This window comes from Mustela lutreola, chromosome 11 (assembly GCF_030435805.1).
Source record: "Mustela lutreola isolate mMusLut2 chromosome 11, mMusLut2.pri, whole genome shotgun sequence".
Taxonomy (NCBI): Eukaryota; Metazoa; Chordata; class Mammalia; order Carnivora; family Mustelidae; genus Mustela; species Mustela lutreola.
The window spans coordinates 72848184-72871871 of NC_081300.1; the positions used below are offsets into that span (position 1 = coordinate 72848184).

A 23688-nucleotide genomic window follows, 5' to 3' on the forward strand; every position below is an offset into this window, starting at 1 on the left:
CCGAAGAGTTTGGAAGGCTCTGATTGGTCAGGTCTGGATGGTGAACCCAGCCCTGCAGTTGGGGCAGACCAGACCCAAGAAACCCAAGAACTAAGAATGGGGATGCTACATCTTGCAAGGGGCTCAGCAGGGTACTGTCGGAGAATGTTACAAATAGTGGTTGTTCACTAGAGACCCAGGTTAGAAGTGGCCTGGGTGTCACACAGGAACACTGTCCAGACTTTAACCTGGAGCTGGCTGGTTTCAAAGGCCTTGTCATTCTTAATGGGCATTGACTCTTGTTTCCATTAAAATCAGGGCAGGAAACGAGTTAAAACAAATACGGAGATCCGGGTCCCACCCCTAGAACAAAGAAATGAGATGCTTTGGGGCGGGGGTGGGGGGGATGTGGGCATCACTATTTCTCAGAACACCCCAGGTGATTGTATTGTGCAAAGTCAAGAACCAGTGGATTAGATCACCTTTCCCCTCCCTGGCTATATGTAGCTATACACCGTAGGCCATTCAACATTACAAGTGTAACCTGGAACCCAGACAATCTGGGTGAGTGCAGTGGTAGGGGGTAGGGATAAGGAGCAGGTGCCTGGGAGCCCTGGGACATGACCTTGTGAGGTCTGGGCTTGAAGGTGGTTTGGGCTGTGTCAGGTGGAAGCAGGGCTTCTCATCTGAAGCTGGGCGGGCACGCTGGCTCCCCTTTTTCACCTTGAGCACCCTTAGCTGTAACGCGTAAATTATTTTAGCAATTGCCTAGTTGGCAATGCACACTTCAGGAGAGCGAGAAACATCTCAGCCCCGGGCAAGTGGTGCTCCTCCCTTCTGCTCGTTGAGAGAGCCCAGCCAGGACTGTAGCTGGAAGCAAGCTTGCTGGGAAAACACCAGGCAGCCTGGCTGCTCCCCGAGCCCCAGGCCACCCGCATCACCTACCTCTTTTTAAAAGGAAAAATGTCAACTAAGGGACTTGCTTCGGAATTCCCCTGTACTGAGGCGGCGGGAAGGGGCCACTGGCTCCCCAGGCCACCTCCACCACTGATCAGAGGTATTGATCTGCCTCTTTCTTACCTGTCCTGCCTCTCACCTGTCCCCCTGCACCTGTTCAGAACCACTATGGCAGAAAGGGGACCTCACTGCTCCTGTAGGGATGAGGCCATATCTGCAGCGGAGCACAGCGATGCTCCCAGAGGCTCCGTGACTTGCCCAAGGTTGGGCAGAAGCCAGCTCCTGGCACGGAGTCCTGAGTACCCCCCAACCCCTACCTTTCCTGAAGCCACGGTCCTTGTTCTCTGCCTCGAGTGCCACTTAGAGCTCCTTAACGTTCCATGGATCTGCTCCTGTTAGCCCACACCCATCACTGGAGAGCTGCGTTTTTGTCTCACTCACCATAGACAGTGGTGCCTGTGGGGCCCCACCCATCTCTGCGACGTGATCCAAACTCCTAGTGACTCCTGCCAAGTGCCCTCTTTTCCCCAACAGACCATTTGCACAGTTCACTCTGGTTTTCAGCAAGGTCCTTTATTTATCTCGGCACATGAGCTCCGGTGGCCGGTTACCCGTGTGGGCTGTGGACTTTGTAAACGGAGAGCAGTCAGTATGTATAGAAATCATGCACCTTGGTGATTCTTTGACAAGATACTTAATGAGTAGAAAGATTTCACGTATGTTGGAAACTGCTGCCCTGTCCGGCATTCCACTCACTGAAAAAGATCCATTGACTCCAATGGAAACAGGTTTTCTTTGCTCCCTTGCCAGTCACTGCCTAGGGCATCTCGGCCCAGGGTCATGTCTGACGGCCATTACTCCCGGAAGCTGCTGGTTCTGTTCCGAGAGAACCCTGGACCTGTACGGGTGACCAGCTGTACACCGCCCACTGTATACATTAAACACTGCCCATGATACATGATTCGAAAAAGGCATCTCTAGGACAGCTGAAGGCTACTCTTGCATACCTCGGGTCACAGGAGAATGTTTCTAGAATTTGTGCCCCCAGCTGGCCATATCCTTCACAGGAAACCAAAAAGCCAGCTCCACCGCTGTGGGTCTTTTGGGTTCGTAGGTCTCCACAAAGGCCCCGCTCACACCCCCTGGCTTAGGTCATCGTCACCCGGCATGCGCCCCTGCACAGAGACGAAGAAATGGGGCCGACCCCTCCACTGTCTCAGAGTCCAGCACTTGGAACACTTATGTACAGACAAATAAATGGAAAATCATAGGCAACAGAACTCCAAAGCAAAACAGACACGTTTTTGGTCAGATCGACAATTCCAGTTTTGCGAGAGGAAGGTGCTGCTGGAATGTCACTGGAGGAGCACACAGTCTCACGCTGCCATAGCCCCTATCAGCCAAATGGCTGGTCTGAACGTTCATCGCCGCGGACTTGAAGCGGCTGCGCGGGGAGTTTTCCTGGCCCCATTTGGCAGGAGGGCTCCTGTGGGCAGTGAGGTAAGCGGATCACACATTCGGCAGCTGATCCGTGGGAGCTCTGACTTGGCTCTTGAGGACACCAGCCTCAGCTTGGAAGGAAAGCCGTGTTTACACAGGAGCCTCCAGTCCCACCAGCCAGATGCTCCCCGCTGTCGGGGACCTGAAGGGGTTTGGGAGTGAGGGGAGCGACGGTGACAAGTCTGTTCAGGCCCAGCCGTGCATGCCGCCCCGACTAGGCCCGCCCTGCCCGTGAAGCCAGCCGGGTGTGGGAACTGCAGACTGTCCCCCTGCCCCAGGTGGCTGAAGGGTCCCCTGTGTGACCGTGACGGCAACAGAGGCCAAGGTCTCTAACACTGGTTTGCAGTTTTTGTTTTGTTTTGTTCATTTTTCTTTTCAGATGACCACAAGGAGTTTTTACGTGATTACATTCAGACAGATAACCACTTGGTTACTCTATTCCAGAGCACTGAAAAAACCAGGTACGTGACACGGCACAGACAACAGTCACACCGAAGGCACAGAGCCCCCAGTCACAGAGCAAAGTAACGCGCTATTAGGCAGAAAGGAATCTCAGAAGCAAATGACTGAAAGGAAAAAAAGAAAAATCTAAGGCGATACAAGCTGAAAATTTCCCATTTACAATAACCAAAGGAAAGAGGGAGCCCACGTGATCTCAAAACCCCAAATAAGAACTTTCTGGTGAGGCAGGACTCAGAGCGTGGATTCACAGCACGGGTTGGGGCTGGACCGTACCCCAGTCTGCCCGGGCTGACCCGCGGCCATTGTCGCCGACTCCAGCACGGAAAACGTTCTCATCGACCCGGAGCAAAGATGAAATCCAGGGCCTGACGTTCGGCTGCTGCCACATTGGGGTGCCACAAATCCACCATGAAAACCACCCGTGGGCCATCCTCTGTTGAACCTGGGAGGGGGTACGAGAGAAGAGAGGTTCAAACCGTTCCAGAGCCAGGACCCATGCAGTGCTGGACCCCCACAGTGAGCTTCCGGGCAGGGCCCATCCTGTCCCTTGGCTTGCACTGGAAGATCGCCTCCTCTCGGAACAGGAATGTTAGCACGGTTTCCTGAGGTTCTGGGTGGAGCATGTGAAAGGAGAGGGGCAGAGGACGGAAGGAGTGAGTGAGGGCTAGCTGGAGCACAGAGGACTTTTTGGCCGGTGGAACCGTTCCCGTATGATCCTGTCAGGGTGGATCCGTGTCACTGCGCATTTGTCAAAACCCACAGAACACACAGCAACAAGAGTGAACCCGAAGGAGACTGGAGTTCAATTAATAATAACCTGTCACTCTATGTGTCGCTTGCAACAAATGTACCACACTAAAGTAAGATGGTAATGGAAGGGGCAATGGGGGGGGGGGGCTTATATACTGTGCTCAGTTTTTCTGGAAACCTAACTGGGCTGAGAAATACAGCCTATAACTTAAAGAAAAGAGAAAGGCAGCCGCTCACCTTCATGGAATGCAGTGTGCAGGAAAGAGTCATCGAAGAGCAGGCAGCGTCCTTCTGCCCAACACTGGGGCTCCCCCCCGACCACCAGTTCACAGCCACTTGGGGTTTTGAGACCTTTGAGGGAAAAGCAGAGAAAAGAGAATGAAGGCAGGTGGGATGGGGGGATGGGCTGTTTTGGTACAAATTGTCAACTTCTGAAGTGTCCTGGCCTTCTGCCTCACCCCTCAGAGCCCTGTCTGGGGTGGGAGGTGCTTTGGCAGAGGAAATACAGGCTGTGGACCCTAACCGTCACCGAGCTCCCTGGAAAACCACATTCCTCCATTGGCTTCATCTGTTCTGGGTCATGGGTCACTCTGTCAAGTCTTGTGCTGCACTTTTGAGACCCCTGAAGCCCATCTGTGGGACCTCCTATTCCCCCAACCCCCATTTATTGAGGAAGACCAGGTTTATAACCCGCCTGGCTCAGTAAACTGTGTTTATTAGACCCCAATCTCTAGGACTCTTTTGGTTAAGATGAAACCAGGCCCTCCTCTTTGGGTTCCAAGCTTTAAATCCATGTCGGGGCCTGAGGATGGCATGTTCTTAGTCTAAGCTCCTCTGGTCGCCCTCTGTGACACTGAAGGTCACCCCTAAGGCCATGCCTGAGCTCTATGGGGAAAGAGGCCCACATCTTTGTAAGCCTCTATACATTCACAATGGCGAGCACATGAGGTGCCAAGCAGGGGTGCATAACCGCAGGGAGCGGGCCTAGCTGAAACGCTGTGGGCCCACTTTCACGTCCCCGCCTCCCACCCTAAGATCCGAGGAAACGCCCGGGCCCTGTCACTGCCTGGACGTCTGGAAATGAAGGCACCACCACAGCCGTGGAACAGAGTCCCGAGGGGCTGGATGGGCCCCACAGCTCTCAGGAAGGATGCATCAGGAGGAAGCAGGGTCCTGCCAGAGGGGATGTGATCGTGGTGGTCTTGTTCGTCTTTGGGGACTACGGGCACAACCGTGAGGCAGGACCAGTCGGCCCTGCCCACCACACACCCCAGCTGACTCCTTAGGATGAACATAAAAGAGAGTTCTCGCTAACAAAGCATTTTAATACGCCCCTTGAACCGGAAGCACGTGTGCAGGAGGAAGTCACAGAGGCCACACGGAGGAGCGGCAAGAACAGAAGACTTGTGGTTCGAGGGCCAGCTCTGACCCTTCACTGCCGCGGGACTCTGCGCAAGTCACTTCACCTCTCTGAGCCTATAAAGGCGGAACAGCAGCGTGCTTACCTGAGGGGCTATATGGCCACTGTCCTAGCCACGGGGAACATACAAACTGCCTGAGTGCAAGTCTGGGCTAAATCAGCATTTTTCAGACATCCCTTCAGCCCCTCTCTGGACGGAGCTGCTGAGATTCAGAGAAATGACGTGACCTGCCAGAAGTCTGCTATTCAGTCCTGGTGGGGACATGAGGTTTAAATCCAAACCACAGAATGGGCTCTAATGACACTGGACAGTATTTCAGCAGTGGTGGCACTAAAGTGCTTGTCCATTCTTATAGCAAAGGCTTCCACTGTCAATCTCACTGAATCAGGTGAGAAGGGCCATTCCAACTCTGGAATCATCATCTCCCATCTCCCGCTACTGGTAACAACTGCTGGGGAGGGCGGTGGGGTTTAGGGCTGTGACCGGCCCGGAGGAGAGAACCCTCACTGACTGGACGAGGCCATTAGGACTTTGTGGTTCTCTGCAGGGACCCTCCACCCCAGGGCTTCAGAAAGCAGCTCTCCTTTCTCTGGGCCACTAAATGATTCATCACCATGCACCACAGCACAGCAGAAAAATGGTCTGGCCTGCTGGCTTGACAGCCCCCTGCTTACTTTCTTCTGCCTTCCCCTTCATCATGCCCTGGCCTTCCAGTGCCCCCCACCCCATTCCTGCCTACTGCCCCCAAACCAGCTTGGTTGGCAGAGATGATCAATACTGTCCCAGAGAGAGTGATCAGGGGGCTCTTGGGGATGGAGCTAGACCCCACGTGCTCTGGCTGAGGGCTTGCTCTTTGTCCCTACCGACCATCCAACGAGGCAGGTCAAGGCTGCAAAAAGGGCTCAGCACCCCCTCCCCCGACTTCAGGACACTGGAGGCTGGCACTCCGGGGAGCAAGGCAAACACAAGCTGATCTGCCAATTCCACCCAGCTAGTCGGCCCAGAAATCCAACACCACGCACGTGAAAAGGCAATGAGAGTCTAACTGTGCTTCTTGAGCAAGAATTTGCTGAATATGCTCCTGCATTTTCATCTGCCCTTTCCTGAGGGTTGGCCGTGTAGAAGGGCATCTCCCTCCCCTGTCAACGTGCCTCGTGAATGTCAGAGGTCACTTGCTGGAGGTCTGTGGCCGTGTGGTCAGGACGTCCCAGCCCCACAGGCAGAGCTGTCCCACGGCGCTACGTGGGGTCCAGACCAAGGGACGCCACCCCTAGAGCTAGCTCAGAGAGGTCTTTGGCGAATGAATGGACTGGGGGGAATGCACAGCCGTGGCCGGGCTTTCAGGGGTCTGTGGGGTCAGCTCCACGAGTCACAGCTCAGAGGGCAGGCAGCCAAAGGGGACAAAGGCTGGCAGTTCCAGAGCAGGGCTCAGAAATAGAGGGTGTCTCCTGCACTCCAGCCAGGTATTCTGGCCAAGGCGTGGTCACCAGGGACGTACCAGGTTCGCTCCCTCTCTGGCAATACCCAAGGTCGCAGGGATCGAACCCACCTTTGTTTCATTCCGTGGTGGATTCAAACGTGTGCATGACCGTGGAAAGAAGGAAATGCTGAGCAAATCTAACCAGGGAGCTTGCCCCGGCCTCAGGGAAGCGGCCACAGTCCAGCGGGACTCCTTCCAGGAGAACATGACACGGCCCAGTTTTTCTGGTGGCAAGAACTAGTACGGTTGAGAAGGGAACGACAGGTCGTACGGAGGGCCTGTGGGGGTGTGGTTTACACTCACACACGCACCACGCAGGTGCACAACAGGCATTTGTGCACAGAAGGCAAAGCCTTGCTCTTCTGCCCCCCACCCTGCTGCCCTTGCCACTGAACACACCTGCCTGGAATTCTACCTCAGTCCACAGGCGCCCTTCCTGCGGGTTCACTCTGAAGCTTTTGAAAAACAGCCAAAGAAAACCTTTGAAGAAAGCACAGTACTGTTCCCCATTGCCCCAGTCTCCATCTCAAAGCTGGGCATGGGGGGGCTCCTGCATGGCTCGCTCCCACCCAACCTGTCTGACCTCGGCCCCCCTTCCCCCTGAGCCCTCAGCCACGTCTGGGGCTCAGGGGGAAGGCATCCTAGCAGGATGGAGTGTGAGATCTGAGTGTGCCCTGGAGTCCTGCATGGCGACCTTACTGAGACCACTGAGATGGCCACCTTGCCCCCTTGATTAATCAGAGTGCCCTTTGCCTGACTGCCCTTTACCTGCCCATAGTCTCCACATGTGTCTTCTCATCCTCCAGAGAGTCCCCAGGCATAAACTGTCACCCTTGTGCGAGGCTCAGAGTTTCGGGGTCCTAGCCAAGATCACTCGGCAGCTGGGGCCGACAGAGCTGAGTCCGGGGGTGCTTGCTTCCGAAGCCTGATGGTTTCCCACTGTTTCCTGAGGGCCCAGGTTTTAGGGATCCTTTCTTAGACTGCCCAGCACAGGTTTCATTCCAGGGGACTAGCTACCACCTCTCTCCCGGCCAAGCAGCCACAGAAAATACTTTATTTAACCCTGTCAGTGGTCCTGAAGTAAGCACTACTTCCCATTTTACAGATGAGGAAACTGAGGCACGCAGAGACTCCGTTCCTTGCCCAGAGTCCCAGAGCTGACCACGGAGCCAGGCTCCCTCTTCTGGCACCTCTGCCCTGTCCTGCCTCTGCTCTGTAAACACTCACAGTATCAACTGCTCGAATCTAGCTGTCTTTCAAAGTGGCAAAGCCCTCTGTCCACGTCCCATTCTGCTCAGGCTCCCTGCATGGGGCAGGGGAAGCAGAGGGCTCTGGGGAAAGCGGGGCTGGAGAGCCCAGGAGGCTGCCCTGTGGTTTGTCTATAGAACAGTATGAGGTCCCCCACTCCAGCCCTGACTGGGGCTCCTCCACGTGGGCTTTTTCATCCTCTGTTCCGAAGCCAAGGCAGCTAGTGCTGAGAATTTCCTGAAGCCGACCTTACCCGGGCTCTGGGCGTGCCCCCCAGTCTGGGATGCTAACTGGGGGTACCAACCCATTATCATGAGTCACTAGGCACAAGGCATTCGGGGGAGCGAACATCCCTGTGTGCTGAGCTGTGGCGAAGTCCCCCTCACGGGTGAGTAAGCACTGCATGTCCGGCTCCGTGCGCATAAACGCTTCATGACACGTGTTCTCAGCGGACCCTCCAAGTACCTCCATGGGAAGGAGCTCTTGACCTCTTCTCTCTATGTGAGGACATGGAGGTGCATGGAGGCAAAGTGACTTGCCGCAGCTGACACAGCCAGCAGCCTCTGGGGCCAGGACGCAAACACGGCCAAGCTGACTTCAACCCCATTCTTAGGGCCACTGTCGCGCATGGTACCAACTGCCCTCAAACCTGAATGAACTCGGCACTAACACCACGCACGCATGCCCCATCGACTTGGGAGGCACGAGGGCATGTTGTGTAGCAGCCCAGGCATCAGGATGAACCTGTGACGGTTACAACAGCCTCTGGGCTCTTGAGCTGTGCTGCCTGATATGGTAGCCACAGCCACAGGTGCCTCGCTAAGTGTAGACAGAACTCTGTCCCCTGCCGGCACCAGCTGCATTTCAAGCGCTCAGCGGTCACATGGTACTAGTGGCTACTGTACTGGGATGGTGCAGATAGAGGCCATTCCCACCACTGCAGAGAGCTCCCCTGGACAGACCTTCTGTCAGATCCTACTGCTCGCAAGTTCCTTTTCTGACTCAATCTCTGCGGTCAAAACTCTGCACATAATGCATCGACCTTTGACAGATGTGCCCTGTGGAGTGCAGACAGGCATGATTCTGGTGGCCCAGGGTGGCTGTGTCGGGCAGGCTGTGCCCTGAGCCCCCGCCCCCACGACCTACCTAAGTGGCACCGGATGCGGATGTTGGTGGGGCCATAGTGCTCCGTGATCACAGTCCCCGGGCTCAGCACGGAGATGCACGCATTCCCAAAAACATTGTTCCCAATACAGGTCCGAAGGCTTCCAAGCAAGCGGTACGTCCGTGGGCACTTCCTGCAGTTCCTGGGAACACAAACCCCCTGATTGACCAAGTAAAAGGTGACCCACTCCCCGCTGGGAGTGCTGTTCATTTTCCATCCTTGCGGGAGGCTGCAGTTTGAGAAGGCTTTGTACAGGGTCTCAAACTCGCACAGGATGGTCTGGAAGTTGCGCTCCAGCAGCTCCACGTCATGCTTCTGGGCGTCCCGTGGGAAGTAGGGTGTGGTGGGAAGATCGGGCAGGAAGAAGACCTCGGGCTTCTGGATGGAGGGCCGGCTGCTGAGGTAGCGGCCCTGCTCGCGGATACCCTTGTGGATGCGGCCCATGCCGGACCAGGAGTAGCGCTTGGCGTACTCCTGCAGGTTATAGTAGAGCTTCTGGTTGAGGCCCTCGTTGTGGGCGCAGCGCACGCACTCAGGTGACTGGCAGTATGCGTAGCCGTTCTGCAGCCCGGCGGCATCTGTGCCCTGCATCAGGGAGTTGACGGTTGCGTAGGGCCGGGGCGGCTCACGACCCACATGGTAACAGTACCACACGAACAGGACTAGCAGGCAGGCCACGCTGACCACAGCCGTGGTGTCGCAGTCCCGTACCGACTGAATGCCCGTGGCGATGCAGTCCCGCAGGCCGTCCAGCGACCAGTTCCAGGCCACCAGCCACTCAAGCGACATCTTGGGGGAGCTGACGTTGGGGGCAGGGGGCAGGGTGAAGCAAGGTCAGACAGTCAGTCCTCAGAGGTCCCAAGGGCACCCGCACCCTGCAGCTTAACATTAGGGGGAAGGGGTGGCTGGGGCCAGGGGAGGCATGGCTGCCATCACGGTTCCTCGGATCCCGCCAAGTGTGGCATTGACCCACATCTGGGCTCACCACTCCGCTCCCTGCAAAAAAGTCACTGCAAGCTGGGTGGAAGGAGCTGCTTTTGGTCAGGCCAGCAAGTGGGATCAGTCACCGTGAAACGATTTTCGAACCTGACAAGAGAAAAAAAAAGTAAACCAGCATAAATTTTTATACCTGGATATATCCTCAACTGAAATGTAAAATCACAGATCCTTCTGGAAGGTCCCTGTGGGTAGGGGACACACTTCTCAATCTTGTGTGTTCTCTCCCCATTTTGCCACCCCCCCCGCCCTCCAATTTCCCAAGAGGCCAACGGTGCATAATTTGCAACCAGTACTAACAATTACCCAAGGCCCATCTATTCTGTGTCATTTGTAGGGGGTTTGATCAGCCCCATTTTACAGGTGGGGAAACTGTGGTCCTGAGAGGTTATATACCTCACCCAAGTTCATGTGGCCAGGGCAGAGACATACTCCCCAGAGGGCTGCATGATGATGTCTAGTCATGGTAGGCATTTCATAAATACTTGTTCTCCTTAAGTCTCTGTACCTTTACAGAGAGATCTGGATTCAAAAGCATCTTAAAAATGGCAAAGGAAGGGGGCGCCTGGGTGGTTCAGCTCAGGTCATGATCCCTGGGTCCTGGGATCCAGGCCACATCAGGCTCACTGCTCAGTGGGAAGCCTGTTTCTCCCTCTCTCACTCCCTCTGCTTGTGTTCCCTCTCTTGCTGCCTCTGTCAAACAAATAAATAAAATCTTTTATTAAAAAAAAAAAAAATTGGCAAAGGAGGGGCACATGGCTGGCTTAGTCAGTGGGGTGTGCAACCCTCGATCTCGGGGTCAAGAGCTCGAGCCCCATGTTGAACACAGAAATGACTTAAAATAAATAAAAGATTCCTAAAAATGGCAAAGGAACCACAAAACTACACGGTCTCCATTTTACTTTCTCTCTTATGGTGCTTCATCATTCTTGCTTAATCTCTCTTGCCCTGCTGACAAAGGCTGCGTTGCACTCAAGCTGGAAGGAGGGGTGGGCTCTTGGGTCATGGGTCACCCCCACAGCTGACACTGGGCCTTTCTGTCTAGCCAGTCCAGAGACTACTCCCTGGTCTCACCCGCAGGTTAGGAGAGGAAGTGATGGGGGAGAATGGAAACAGAAGCCCTCTCAGGTCTCTTGTCTCCGGAACAGACAGGAGCACTCTGCCAAGTAGCCCGCCAGTGGTTGGGGCCAGCGTCTGGCACGCCGTTTACCCTAATAACCTAAAAGTAAGATCAGAGCCCGGCAGTCACGGTGCCCGTGTCTACAAAAGCCTGGCCGTGTTTCCCAGCTGAGAGATGCTGTGTCCAGCCTGCTTTTCCCAGAACAGCCAGATCTACAATCTCCCACAAGCCTAATACATTCCCTCGGTGCAAGGGGCCAAGTAATTCACAAAAGTCGTTTTGTGTACTACCTTCTCTCTTGGGAACTGAAGGCAACTGAAAAACTGGGGAAGCTGTCCCCTTTCCTTTCTGTGGGGACTTCATTTGGCTGGAAAATTCTTGCGAGATGGCAGAGAGGCCAAGAACCCAGACTGGAGGTGGGCTGGACTGTGGGCGGGACACTTCCCTCTCGGTTCCTTCATCTCTAAGACTGGGCCATGCTCATCTCCTGGGATGGAGGAAAGTGACAACAGATATAAAACACTTAGGATGTCACAACGAAAATTTAATATGTGCTTAGACATGTGGCAGCCCGTGTTGGTCAGCCAACAAAACCAAGCCAGGGCATTGGGGACAGGTATCTTGGGATGAGGGACCCTAAAAGCAAATTCTGGACACTCTCGCTGCCACGTATCTGAGCTGACTTTTATTTGTCCCCAGACTGGCAAGACTAAAAATGAAAGAGAAACCTTAGGTGCTCATTCACTGCCTGCCTGCATCTTCCCAGCTTAGGTTGAATTAAGAATCATTTGACTATCATGTTTAGCAAGTCAAAAACGCACATGCTAAATATTCATGGCCGTTTTTATGTTTCTAGGAAAAATACAAGAGTGGGGAGGCTAGCAGCTCAATTTTTTTTTTCTCACACGTTCTCAATTTCTTCACAGATCTGGGCCCCACTGGATGGAAACAGACCATTTGGTGCCCCTGGTTCTCTCTAGCCATACCGTAACTGGCACATGTTCCCTTGAAAGGGGAAGGGAAAGAAAATCTGGGATGATTCTCCCCGTGTTTTGTTTGCAAGCCTGTCTCCCAACCAGAACCCCAGGATTCCTGAAATTCAGTGTGAAACTGTCATCTGCGTGAAAAACAAGCACTTTTACTAAAAGGATTTCCCCCCTCCCTGAGCTCAACTTCTAATTGGAACTTTTAAACTCAGTCTCTCAGGAGAAGAGGTTTCTCTTCGTTGAGAAGTGAGATGGTGATAATTTAGCAAACACCTGTTAAGTGTCAGTCCCCATCAGCTCTGCTAATTGCTTAACTCCAGCACAATGAAAACCTGGAACACAGGGCGGATGAAGAACAGATCTCTTCACTGGACACCCCTGGAGCTCACCAGCCTCCTGGGGGAAGCCTCATTCTAGTCAACACCAGCCATGAGTGCTCCCTAGCCTGAACTATAAACAAAAGGCAGCAAAAGATCCTGATGCCCTGAGCCCAGCTTCAGATCCTGTTCTCATAACCAGCACGGAGAGCCGAAGTTAGGACTTTTCTTACCTGCCGCTTCCTTTTAGTCAAAAGACACTGAAAGGCCCCTGAGCCCAGAGGTGGGTTTAAAAGCTCACGGCTGAAATGTGACACTAAAAAATCGTTTACATTTGCAGGGTGACTGGCAGCTTAATAAGTACTGGTTCCAACATACAACACTCAGGGCACCCAGTGACAACCACGAAGGCGCCAGTGGAAATCCACGAAGGCATGGATTCTCTCCCCCTCTCCGGTTCTTGGCTCAGGGACCACAGTAATGTCCGGTTTCCTTCACATATCTCATCATTTGCATCTGTTTCATGTCTGTCCTCCTTAGGGACCGGGACCTGTCACTGCAGTTCTGCCCTTTAATAACTCCAATCGTAAAGGTCAGTCAGCCCTGGAGAATGCATGGCCAATTGGTCAGCAAGTCCAATGAAATACACCTTTTGATACGATGAACATATGGGGGACAGACTCAGCTCTAACTTGGCTAATGGGGTTCACCTTACAATCCAAGAAGCTGCTCAGTGCTAAAGAGCTTTTGGTCTTTCTCAGGGTGCGGCCAAGCTGCCCTAGAAGTACCCCCAAAGAGCAGGGCAAAGCAGGGCAAGGGGTATGATGCAGGTCACCCTCCCCACCCAGGACCCTGGGAACTGTCTTGGTACCAGCCTTCCCCCTTGGGCAACTGGAGACTTCTCTTCCTCACTTTCTGGGCCAGCTTTTTCAGCATCCGCCCACTCTGGAGAGTGGGGGAAAGGTGGGGGCAGCGAATGGGTTAACACAGATGGTGACCACCAGGAGGTCAGGGGAGGAGGGGGATGGGACCACGGAAAAGTGCATATTGACAGGAAAAGTGGGCAATCGGCTGAAGACTGGGGAAGGTGGCTTATGGTGATAGCTTATGGGACAGGGGAGGAGGGTCACCACGAGAAATATGGGAAGTGGGTGACGCTCAGGGTTGGGGGAAGGGGGAGAGAAGGGAAGGAAAGGGAGCAGGGAGGAGGGTCATGGGGCGCCGCGGTGGGCACCGCGATGGGGCAGGGGCTAACGAGGAGGGTGCTGCCCTGCCCGCCGCCAACACAGCCCCGGCGGCGGCGCTCTGCACGCAGCGAGTACCGGGCGGCGGGGCCCCTTGGCCGGGCCGGGATGCGGGGCGCGGGGCGCGGGGCGCGGGAGGGGGGGCGCCGGCGTTCCCAAGCATCTCCAGCGGCCGCGCCACCGCCAGCCGTGGGGACCGCGGGCCTGCAGCCGTCCGGCCCCCGCGTCCTCCCCCTCTCCCCGGGGGTGGGGTGGTGGCGGCCCGGCCGCGCCGTCTTCCCCCTCAGCCCCCGCGCCCGGCAGCCCCCCGGAGACGCCGCTTACCTGCGCGCCGGCGCGCGAGCGGCGGGGGCGGATGCTGGGGCCGGGGGGGACGCCGCCGCCCGAGGGCGCGGACGCGCAGACGCCCCCTGCCCGCGCCGCGGGGCCACCGCCCGGCCCACGCCGCGGGAGCCCGAGCTGGAGCCGAGCCGGTGCCCCCACCGGTGCCGACGCCGCTCTGCGCTCCGCGGGGCCGCGCGGACCACAACTCCCACAATGCCGCGCGCGGCTGGCCGGCTGGAGGAGGGGGCGCGGGCGGCGGGCGGGGCGGGGCTGGCGTGGGGGCGGGGCGGGGCTCGGACCCCCGGCGCGCACGGCGCGGGGCCGCTGGGAAGGCTTTAAGGGAGCGGCGGTGGCGGAGACCCCGGGACGCACTGCCCGGCTGGGCCGGGGGTGGAGTGCGCAGGCGGAGCGCGCGGGCGGGCGGGTGGGCGTTCATTCATTCGCTCTGCGTTCCTCCCAATGTGCCCCTTCTGCTCCCCCGCCCCCGGTCTCTGTCCCCGCTCCGGCTCTCCCTCCTACAACTTCCTCCTTGCATTCTCTTTCACTTTCCTTCCCTCTTCTTTCCTCCCTCACTTTCTCGGGCCCTGAAACCCCTCTTCCCTTTATTTATAGATTCACAGCGCACTTAAATGGCCGCTCCGGCACTTGGAATGAAACTATAAATCAGACAGGATCCCTAATGTCACGAAAAACTCCTTGGTTCAGTAGGAGCGACTGTTGGGCAGCCTCCCTGTGCCTGGCCCTGTGCTCTTTGGGGAGCGGGGCACATGCGGGCCCTGCCCACAGGGAGCCACAGTCTGGCTAGGAGTCGAGGGTGCCCAAGTAATCACGCAGGTAAAGGCACCCTCACCTGGCTCCGCAGAGTAGTAGAAAGGGACAGGGCAGAGTGAGCCGAGTGGAGCAAGAGGGCATGTGATGGGGTGGAGGCCCCCCACCGGGGCCTCTGTAAGGAAGTGATGTTGGAGCTAAGGCCTGTGGGAAACAGATAAGCTAACAGCGGTCATAGGATGTACATGTTAAGGGTTCCGGGGCTCCATGCATGGGCGGGTTCTGGGAACTCAGGAGTAGGATGGCTGGCGCAGGATCCATGTGTTCGTCCCAAAATCGACTTGTTGCTATCCCAGCATCTACTTTGCCCCTGTCCCAGAACCTACTTCAATCATGTCTCAGAATCCACCTCTCACACCTGTCCTAGAACCCACCTGGTCCCTGACCTAAGAACTCAACCTCCATCCACCATGTCCCAGAATTGTCCCTGCAGTGGAACCCACGTCTAAGGTGGCTCAGAATCCCCATCTGCGGTGGCCCAGAGCCCACTTCCACCATGACTTAAAATCCACTTGTCCTTACTCCAAAGGAGGAAGAACTCCCCCCGCCCCTTATTCTGCTAAAATAACCAAAATGCATGCATTGGGAAACAAAAAATGCATCCAGATTTGTTCAAACTGTGGGTAATCAACACAGTGATCCGATTTAGAAACAATAAACAAGATGTCTCTTTTCATTGCCAGCCTTCTGGTGGTTGAACCTGGGGAGGGCTGAGAAGGTGGAAGGGCACTTGGTCCCTCTCAGGTTCAGGAAGTTGCTCAAACTCAGACTTCTCCGAAGGCGCTTATACAGTCAGAGCATCACACTGACAGGGTTGAGAAGGAAAACATTCTTCATATAGTTGTAAATGTGTGTTCCATTCCTGGATCATACCATCTGTAGTGCATTACAAATTAATATTGTCTATAAATCCTGTCATTATCTTTGACCAGCGCAATTATACTACTCTGTGTTTGTTAAGAGTATTTACTGGTTCCATGGTGATATTACCCCTTTACACATTTTGCTAACCCTGCTTTCCACTTCTGCCTGTGGGAGACACTGGGATGGGGGGCGAGTTCCCCCGGAAAATGCGTATCCAGGCTTTCTTCCAGAGGGGGCTTTGGGATGAGAGCTCCAAATAAATTGTCATTGCACTAATGGAGGAGCCAAGATAAGGGCCAAGTGAGTCTAAATTGCCTGCCTCCTGCTTGGCTGCCACTGACGCCCTCCTCCTCCCGCTGTCTCCTCAGGGCAGCCCTCCCCGACCCACTCTGAAGCTGCACAACCTATCATTATGCTATCTCATCCACTCGTGGAGTCCACCCAACTCCCTCCGGCTGCAGATGGAGTCACGGGGGTCCAGAGAGAAAACATGCCTTGCTCAATCAAGGTCACAGCAAGTCAGTAAAGGAATAAGAAAATGCTTGCTTGGTGCATTAGATCAGTGAGTATGGTCTCTTTAGAGAGAAATTTTATTTGTCAAAATGACAACAAATTATATATCTTAAAAACAAACAATGTCACTACTCTATATCCATCCTAGAGAAATGCTAGAATCGATAAAGGAATAGAGATGTTTTTATATTGTATAATCCTGTGCAACAGTGTAAAAGGAAGAGCTTGATATATATGTGATGTTGTAAAGCTCCTAGGGGTGCCTGCCTGGCTGGCTCAGTCAGGAGAGCGTGGGACTTTTGATCACAAGGTTGTGAGTTTGAGCCCCACATTGGGTGTAGAGAGTGCCTAAAAAAATAGAATCTTAAATATATACACACATATATATATATATTTACATATATACATATATAAACTTCATAAATATATGTAAAAGTAATAGAGCAAAAAATCAGAGTTATGCTTGTAGTCTGACTTCCTCTGCATAGCACATACACACAACACAAAATGTTACTCTGTAGTTTCTGTGGATATATATGTATATTTATAGAAAAGCAGGAGAAAAGGATTAGAAGAATACACTAGTATCTTTTTAAAAGTTAAAATATTACAATGTTGGCAAATGCAAAGAATATCCCTCAGAGGACACACACCGAATTCATGAGTTGTAACTTCAGGGGCCATTAGGAAGGAAAAAGAAATTAGGCACAGTGGACAGAAGGAATCCAGCATTTTCTGGAATATTGTAATTTGACTCAGTATTTTAAAAACAATTTCTTTATTTTTTTTTAAGATTTTATTTATTTATTTGTCAGAGAAAGAGCACGCACACAAACACAAGCAGGGGGAGCAGCAGGCAGAGGGAGAAGCGGGCTACTTCCTAAGCAGGGAACCCGATGCGGGGCTCTCGATCCAAAGACCCCGGGATTGTGACCTGAGCTGAAGGCAGAGGCTTCATCGATCGACTGAGCCACCTAGGCGCCCCATTTTTAAAAGGATTTAGATACTCCTGGAATAAAATGCAAAAAGGACAAATCAGTTGCTAGGAGTACCGCTCTCCTTTATCCCTCAACTACCCGGTTCCCTATCCTTGAGATAATCATTAAAACCAGTTTCTCATGCATCCTTCCAGGAAAATGTGTGTTTGCAAATACCGTGCAGAAATATTTTAACTTTTGAAAATGAAATATTAGTATGCTATTAGTGATATTAAAAAACATTTTTAAAGTAAAATTCAAAATTACATTAAAAAGTATTTTTTGAGAATTAAGAATTGCTCAACATGAGAAAAATCCTTTTAAAAAAAAAAGATTTTATTTGTTTATTTGACAGAGAGAGTGAGAGAACATAAGCATGGGGAACAGCAGAGGGAGGGGGAGAAGCCGGCTCCCCGCTGAGTAGGGAGCCAGATTCGGAACTCTATCCCAGGACCCTAAGATCATGATCTGAGCAGAAGGCAGACACCCAACCATCTGAGCCACCCAAGCACCCGAGAAAAATCTTTTGATAGAATTCACCACATTAACAAATTAAAGTCAAAGCACTACATAATGTTTCAGTAGATGCAGAAAAAGCAAAATTCAACATCCTTTCATGATTAAAGACTCATGGCAAAATAGGAAGAGAAGGGAATTCCATCAATCTGATAAAAGAGCGTTTATGAATAATTTACAACCAACATTATAGTTGATACTAGAGACTGAATGCTTTCCCTCAAAGATCAGAGCTGAGACAAAGATGCTCGTCTTTGCCATTCCTATCCAACATCATATTGGATTTTCTACCAATGGAATAAGGCAAGAAAAAGAAATAGGAAGCATTTGAAAGAGTAATGGAAAAAATTCTCCATAATACCAACAAAACTGTAAAGACTTCAGGAAAGAATTGAACTAAAATGGGAAAGATGAAAAAAGTTGAAATAAAAAGTATTGAGAGGCAGGGTATAAATTGTGAATGATAACAATGTATGCAAAATTCATGGATATGAAGAGACAACATCACAAAGAGGTCAGATTCCCCTAATAATCTATAAAATTTAAACAATTTTTAATGAAAATCTCAGTATTTTTAGTGCAACCAGATAAATTGGTCATAAAATTTATATAGAAAGACAGAGCCAAGAAAGCTAAAGACAAAATGAAACTACTTAATAAAAACTGTGTAAAGGGTATAAGCCGGCAATGCACACAAGAGGAAACACAATGGCTGATAAACACAGGGAAAGGTGCCTTTCACCACACTGCTCATCAGGGGAATAAAGAATAAAACCATAGAGATGCCATTTTGCATTCATCTTGTGGGCAGAAATTAAAAAGTCAATTGATGCCAAGTGTCAGTGAGTCTGTGGAATCCTAGGTACTCTTGCACACTACTGATGAGTATGAATCTACACAACTCTAGCCATCTTTAATAAAGTAGAAGGTATGCACACACACACACAATCCTGCCATCCCACTTCCTGGTCTTTGCTCTAGGGCTCTGGTTTTCAAACTGGGGGTCTCATTGATTGTTCCAAAAATAAAGTAAGTCATGACCACGAGTTAAGATAATGAAACAGAATAAATTACAATAGAAATTATGAGATTATTTAAGTTTATTTCTCCCCCCCAAACACAGTGAGCTCTATGCCCAGGGTGGGGTTTGAACTCACGACCCTGAGATCAAGAGTCCCATGCTCCACCAACTAAGCCAGCCAGGTGCCCCAGGAGAGTATTTCTGAATGTATCTTACACTTTCTGTTTTTCGGCATGTGTGCATTGCACGGGGTCCTGCTGTACAATGTGTACTTGGTGGCAGTCAGGTAAGTTTGAGAGTCTTTGTCCTAGAGAAGTTCTCAGAGTGGGACAAGAATATATATAGCAACATGTGCAAAACTGGAGCCAACAAACACTCAAAGAGGAAAATGCACACAAAAATTCAAACAAAGCAATATGAGACAGAAGTTATAGCATGAGCCAGGACTAAATGTACTGAGATGGGTAAATCTCCAAAATATAATATTGAGCTGGAAAAGCAAACCGTAGATTGATACACGAAGTATAATATTGTTATAAAGTGTGAACTCATATAAACAACACAGTATGCTGGTGAGGGACTATTGTATGTGTATATAAGATAGAACTATATGCTATACTACATATGCATGCATATGTACATGTATACATTTGGGGAAATACATTAATGTGTATTAATAAATGCATTAATACTAAAATCTTGCATGGTGATCATTAATACAACTTCAAGATAGTAATTATTTGGGGGAAGGGAGTGGAATGAAGGAGGAGCACGTTGTACTATCTCATTCCTTTATAAAAACCAAAGGAATAAAGCAAAACATTAGGATTTGGTAAAGGTGAGTGGTCAGTATCTGAATGTGTGTCCTCTTATTCTCTAGGAATGTTCGCAATATGACACAATTGTAAATTATAAAAAGGCAATTAAAATTAATTAATTAATTAATTAATTAGAGAGAGAGAGAGAGCAGGGGGGCGAGCAGAGGGAGAGGGACAAGCAGACTCCACACTGAACGCAGAGCCTGATGCAGGGCTTGATCTCACGACCTTGAGATCATGACCTGAGCTGAAATCAAGACTTGGACACTTAATGAACTGAGCCACCCAGGCACCCCAAAAGACAGTATGGGGAGGTTAGACAAACCAGTTAAACGTTTGGGTTGTGGGTTTCCAACATGACTTGAGCTGTTTGAAGACGTTCAAGAACAGCTAACTGTGCTCCAACTCCATGGCTCCCAGTAGTGCCTGGAGGGGGAAGAGAAGAAGGAGGGGCAGAAGAGAGTGGGGTGATATGCACATTCTCAGATGTTCTCTGTTGTTGCCTTCTAAGCAGATTGCCTTTTATTAGCTTTATATATTGCCCTTCTGTCTTAGGGTAATAGAAGATCCTAAGACTGGGTTTGTAAGCCCCTGCCCTGGGCGACCCCCAATAAAAGTTGGGGGTCTTTGCTTTGGGAAAGATCAGGATAAGCCTGAGCCAGAAATTCTATGGAGTAAGTTTATAAATTTACATAGATTTGTCAAACTGAGTGATGAGCTTTGTTTGGTTAGCATATACAATGAGTGATTCCATCTGTCCAGAAAGCCAAACCACGCTCGCATGTTGTCAAATGCTGAATGTATTCCGGGAACAAATCTAAATCACCTTGAGCTGATCCAGTAAAGGGCTGCTAACATCTATTTAGTCTTGGAACAGACAACGAACTTCATGCTTACTGTGCAAATAGGTAGAAACCGACATGAGCCTGCTGCTTGTGAGGCCTAGGAGAGCTTGCTTCATAGAGTGGAAAAAACGAATTAATTAAAACGTCTTCCCCAAACCATCACCTGTTTCTAACCCTGCTTTCCACTGGGTCACCTTGAACTTGATCTGGCTCTTGACCTTCCTCTGCAGTCCACACTCTCTGGAAGCCTCAGAATATCTTTGGCTGGGCGTGGAAGGTCGGTGTGAGAACTGAGAATTCTCAGCGACGGAAAAACAGGCATGAGAAGCAAGGCCAGGTCCCTAAGATCTATGAGAATCAGCCCTCTACAAATCCTGGAATACATTTCAGCCACTAAATGAATTAAAATGTGTCATGACAACATGCTTCATGTCCCACCTCCAAGAGCCTTCCTTGGTGGTAAGAGACTGTGATCATATAGGTCTTCATTTTTCCACCAGTTGAGGTTATTAAATTATTGAGCAACAGGTACACCATGCCAACCACCATCAAAATGGATGCAGGCTAGGGATGCCTGGGTGGCTCTGTCTGTTAAGCATCCGGCTCTTGGTTTTGGCTCAGGTCACCTTCCCAGGGTCCTGGGATCTGGCTCTGTGTCGGGCTCCACGCCCAGCGCAGTCTTCATCTCCCTCTCCCTCTGCTCCTCCTCCCGTGTACTCTCTCTCTCTCTTTCTCAAAAGTACATAAATAAAATCTTAAAAAAAAAAAAAAAAGAATGAATGTGAACTACAAAATAGACAGGACCCTATCTATGAATACCGATCCACATCATATCAAGTGGTCTTGAAATCTAATCTGCATGAAATTTCATGGAGACTGTATCTTAGCCTCGGAGCGGATATACCTTGAAGCTCCCGGGTAGAATGCAGAAACTTCCTCTCATTTCGAACCCACTGTTTTTACATTCCCCAGGGACAGAAGGTGTACTGCTTGCAACTACTTCTAAACTCTGAGAAGTCAACTGGGAAGACTATTTATTGAGCATGTATTGTTGAACAGATCCTATGTGTTATGCTCACAGAGTATACGGCCGTGAGGGAGTACAGACAGCTTCTGCATTTAAATCCAGCACAAGAAGGGGTTCAGTGTGGCTTTCATGAGCCTTTTAAAATTGTCAGTATCTTGCTCTCTCTGCCTGCCTCTCTGCCTACTTGTGATCTCTGTCTGTCAAATAAATAAATAAATCTTTTAAAAAAATAAAATAAAGGGGCACCTGGGTGGCTCAGTGGGTTAAGCCGCTGCCTTCGGCTCAGGTCATGATCTCAGGGTCCTGGGATCGAGTCCCGAGTCGGGCTCTCTGCTCAGCAGGGAGCCTGCTTCCCTTCCTCTCTCTCTGCCTGCCTCTCTGCCTACTTGTGATCTCTCTCTGTCAAATAAATAAATAAAATCTTTAAAAAAATAAAATAAAATAAAATAAAATTGTCAGTATCTAAAGCTTAGGAGACACCATGGAAAATGCTGGTTTCCCAGCTTCTCTTGAAAAATGGAGATATCCGATCTGCAAACCAGCAAATTGGCTGGCAGGTGGTTTGCTATTGTCCGCACCCACTCCCTATTGTTTCCCAGCACCAAGGATGACTGTGACTTGCAACTGTGTCTAAAAAAGTAAGGAGATATTTCTCTGCTTCTGTGTCTCTGTCAAAAGTGGGGAAACAAAAGCCAGACCAGGAGGCCTGAATGATTTATATTAGCCTTGGCCACGTGCTTCGTTTATGTTACCTGACATGTTCGGTAGGTGCTCCCAGAGCACAGTGATGCCAAAATATGAAAAAATTTAAAAAATGGAAATGTATGTCTGCCTCAGGGAACTTGCAGGAGGGAGGTTAAACTTGACAACTGTGAGAATCCTCCCCTCCTGCCCCTCCCTTACACGGAAGCCCTGAAAGCAGGTGGAGGGAAGGAAGGAACAGTGAGTACAAAGTTGGGTGAACAAGTTTCGCAGGCTTGGGAGAAGGTAAGAAGCCCACATGGCTGGGGCAGAGGAAGAGGGAGCATGGGGGCAGAGGATAGGTTTGGAGAGCAGGTTCAGGTGTCTTCAGCCCTGGGAAGGAGCTTGAATTTTGTTCTAAGAGCTCGACACCGATACGGCAAAGGCCCATGATCAAGGCTCAGCTGCCCACAGTCCTGGTGCTGGCAGATGGGGGAGGTAGCAACAGCAGGGGAGGAGACAGGGAGGCAGGGCTTGCTTTCACCTAAATGATTAATTCACTCAGGTGCCCACAAGGCAGCGAGGGGGATCATTGGAGAGGGTTTTAATAAAGGGGTTGGGCCAAGTTTAAGGTGATCTCAAGGAGTATGCAGCACTCAGGGCTAGTAACAGGAGAAGCTGTTACCTGCCTAGGCTTGAAGGGGTAAGGGAGAGAGGGGTTCCCGGAATCTGGAGGTAGAGGTATTATTTAGAGAGGTCTGTTCCCTCTCCTAAAAGACATAGACTAGGGGACCCCACAAAGAGGAAGCTGGGAACTCACCCTCCGCCTGCCTTTCTGTCGCCCACTGGGGCTTCCCTTGGGACCTACCCAACTGGATGACCAAGGAGAGGGAGCCCATTGATGGGGACCGTGCGGGCTAGCTTCTTCCCTAGAGGCAGGAACAGGGAGGAGAAAGCCAGAGAGCAGATGGGGAGAGGCAAAAGGAAGACACCTAGTTCACCCTTCAGGACATGGAAAAAGAGAATCGCGTCCCTGCTTGGATTAGGGACCACGCACACATGTGGTGTCTACTGACAGTGGCTGTCATCCGACTCCACCACCTTCAGGGCAGAATAACCTCCTGGTTTCAAGGAAGCCCAGAGATCAAAGCAAGGAAAAAACTTCAGGATCTGGTTTTGCAGATAAGCCGTTCAGAACTGCCAAGATGGAGCAGGCGGCACCTTGGATTGGTCGGGAGTCCCTTGAGAGATGTCCCTGCTCTGTTATTACTGGAATTTGCAACTCCTGTAAAAAGCTGACGGGGGCATGACTCACCGAGTTAAAATCCAAACCACTGCCTCCACAGCTCACCATCCTGTCCCCCGAGTCTCCTCCCTCTTTCCGCAGCTGCAGCCGGAGAGGCATTTGCTCCCTCCAGGGAGGGGCCCCGGGTCCTGGCCCGGCCAGCTGCTTCTCCACACTGCAGGTAGCCAGAGTTTCCTGGATTCCAGGGACACAAAAGTATGTCTGGAAGAGACCAGAGAGTCTAAGCGTTCTTGCGGCAGGGCATGTTCCTAGAGGGAGAAGGTGAGTGCCGCCAAGCAGCACCTGGAAATCACCTGGATTGCTGTTACAAGCTCTGGCATCGTAAAGGAATTTAAGATAGCTT

At 51.3% G+C, this 23688-nt stretch overlaps 1 protein-coding gene and 1 long non-coding RNA gene across 3 annotated transcripts; both read right to left on the minus strand.

Annotated features, from left to right (window-relative positions):
* Positions 1-1488: 1488 nt before the first annotated feature.
* On the minus strand, positions 1489-14144 carry ASPHD2 (aspartate beta-hydroxylase domain containing 2). 2 transcript variants are annotated; one of them, XM_059140044.1, is made up of 5 exons: positions 13950-14144; positions 11369-11565; positions 8944-10048; positions 3886-3999; positions 1489-3340 (listed from the first exon to the last, which is right to left on the minus strand). In XM_059140044.1, exons 3-5 carry the CDS (start codon positions 9749-9751, stop codon positions 3231-3233), a joined length of 1032 nt encoding a protein of 343 aa, XP_058996027.1. In that variant the 5' UTR covers positions 9752-10048; positions 11369-11565; positions 13950-14144; the 3' UTR covers positions 1489-3230. The 2 variants fall into 2 exon arrangements, with proteins under 2 accessions (XP_058996027.1, XP_058996026.1); XM_059140043.1 differs by lacking the exon at positions 11369-11565.
* Positions 14145-16991: 2847 nt separating this feature from the next.
* Positions 16992-23589, minus strand: LOC131810858 (uncharacterized). Its single transcript, XR_009345745.1, has 3 exons — positions 23355-23589; positions 19812-19912; positions 16992-17163 (listed from the first exon to the last, which is right to left on the minus strand). It is a non-coding gene; the product is annotated as an uncharacterized LOC131810858 (long non-coding RNA).
* Positions 23590-23688: the final 99 nt, after the last annotated feature.

Bases quoted from the DNA above. Each gene is read 5' to 3' on its own strand.
- ASPHD2 (XM_059140043.1), bottom strand. From the start codon at position 9,751: ATGTCGCTTGAGTGGCTGGTGGCCTGGAACTGGTCGCTGGACGGCCTG. The intron at 4,000-8,943 runs GTAGGTCGTGGG...TTTCCCTCAAAG, and splicing joins CCGCATCCGGTGCCACTTAG to GTCTCAAAACCCCAAGTGGC. The intron at 3,341-3,885 runs GTGAGCGGCTGC...ACCCCCTCCCAG, and splicing joins GCACACTGCATTCCATGAAG to GTTCAACAGAGGATGGCCCA.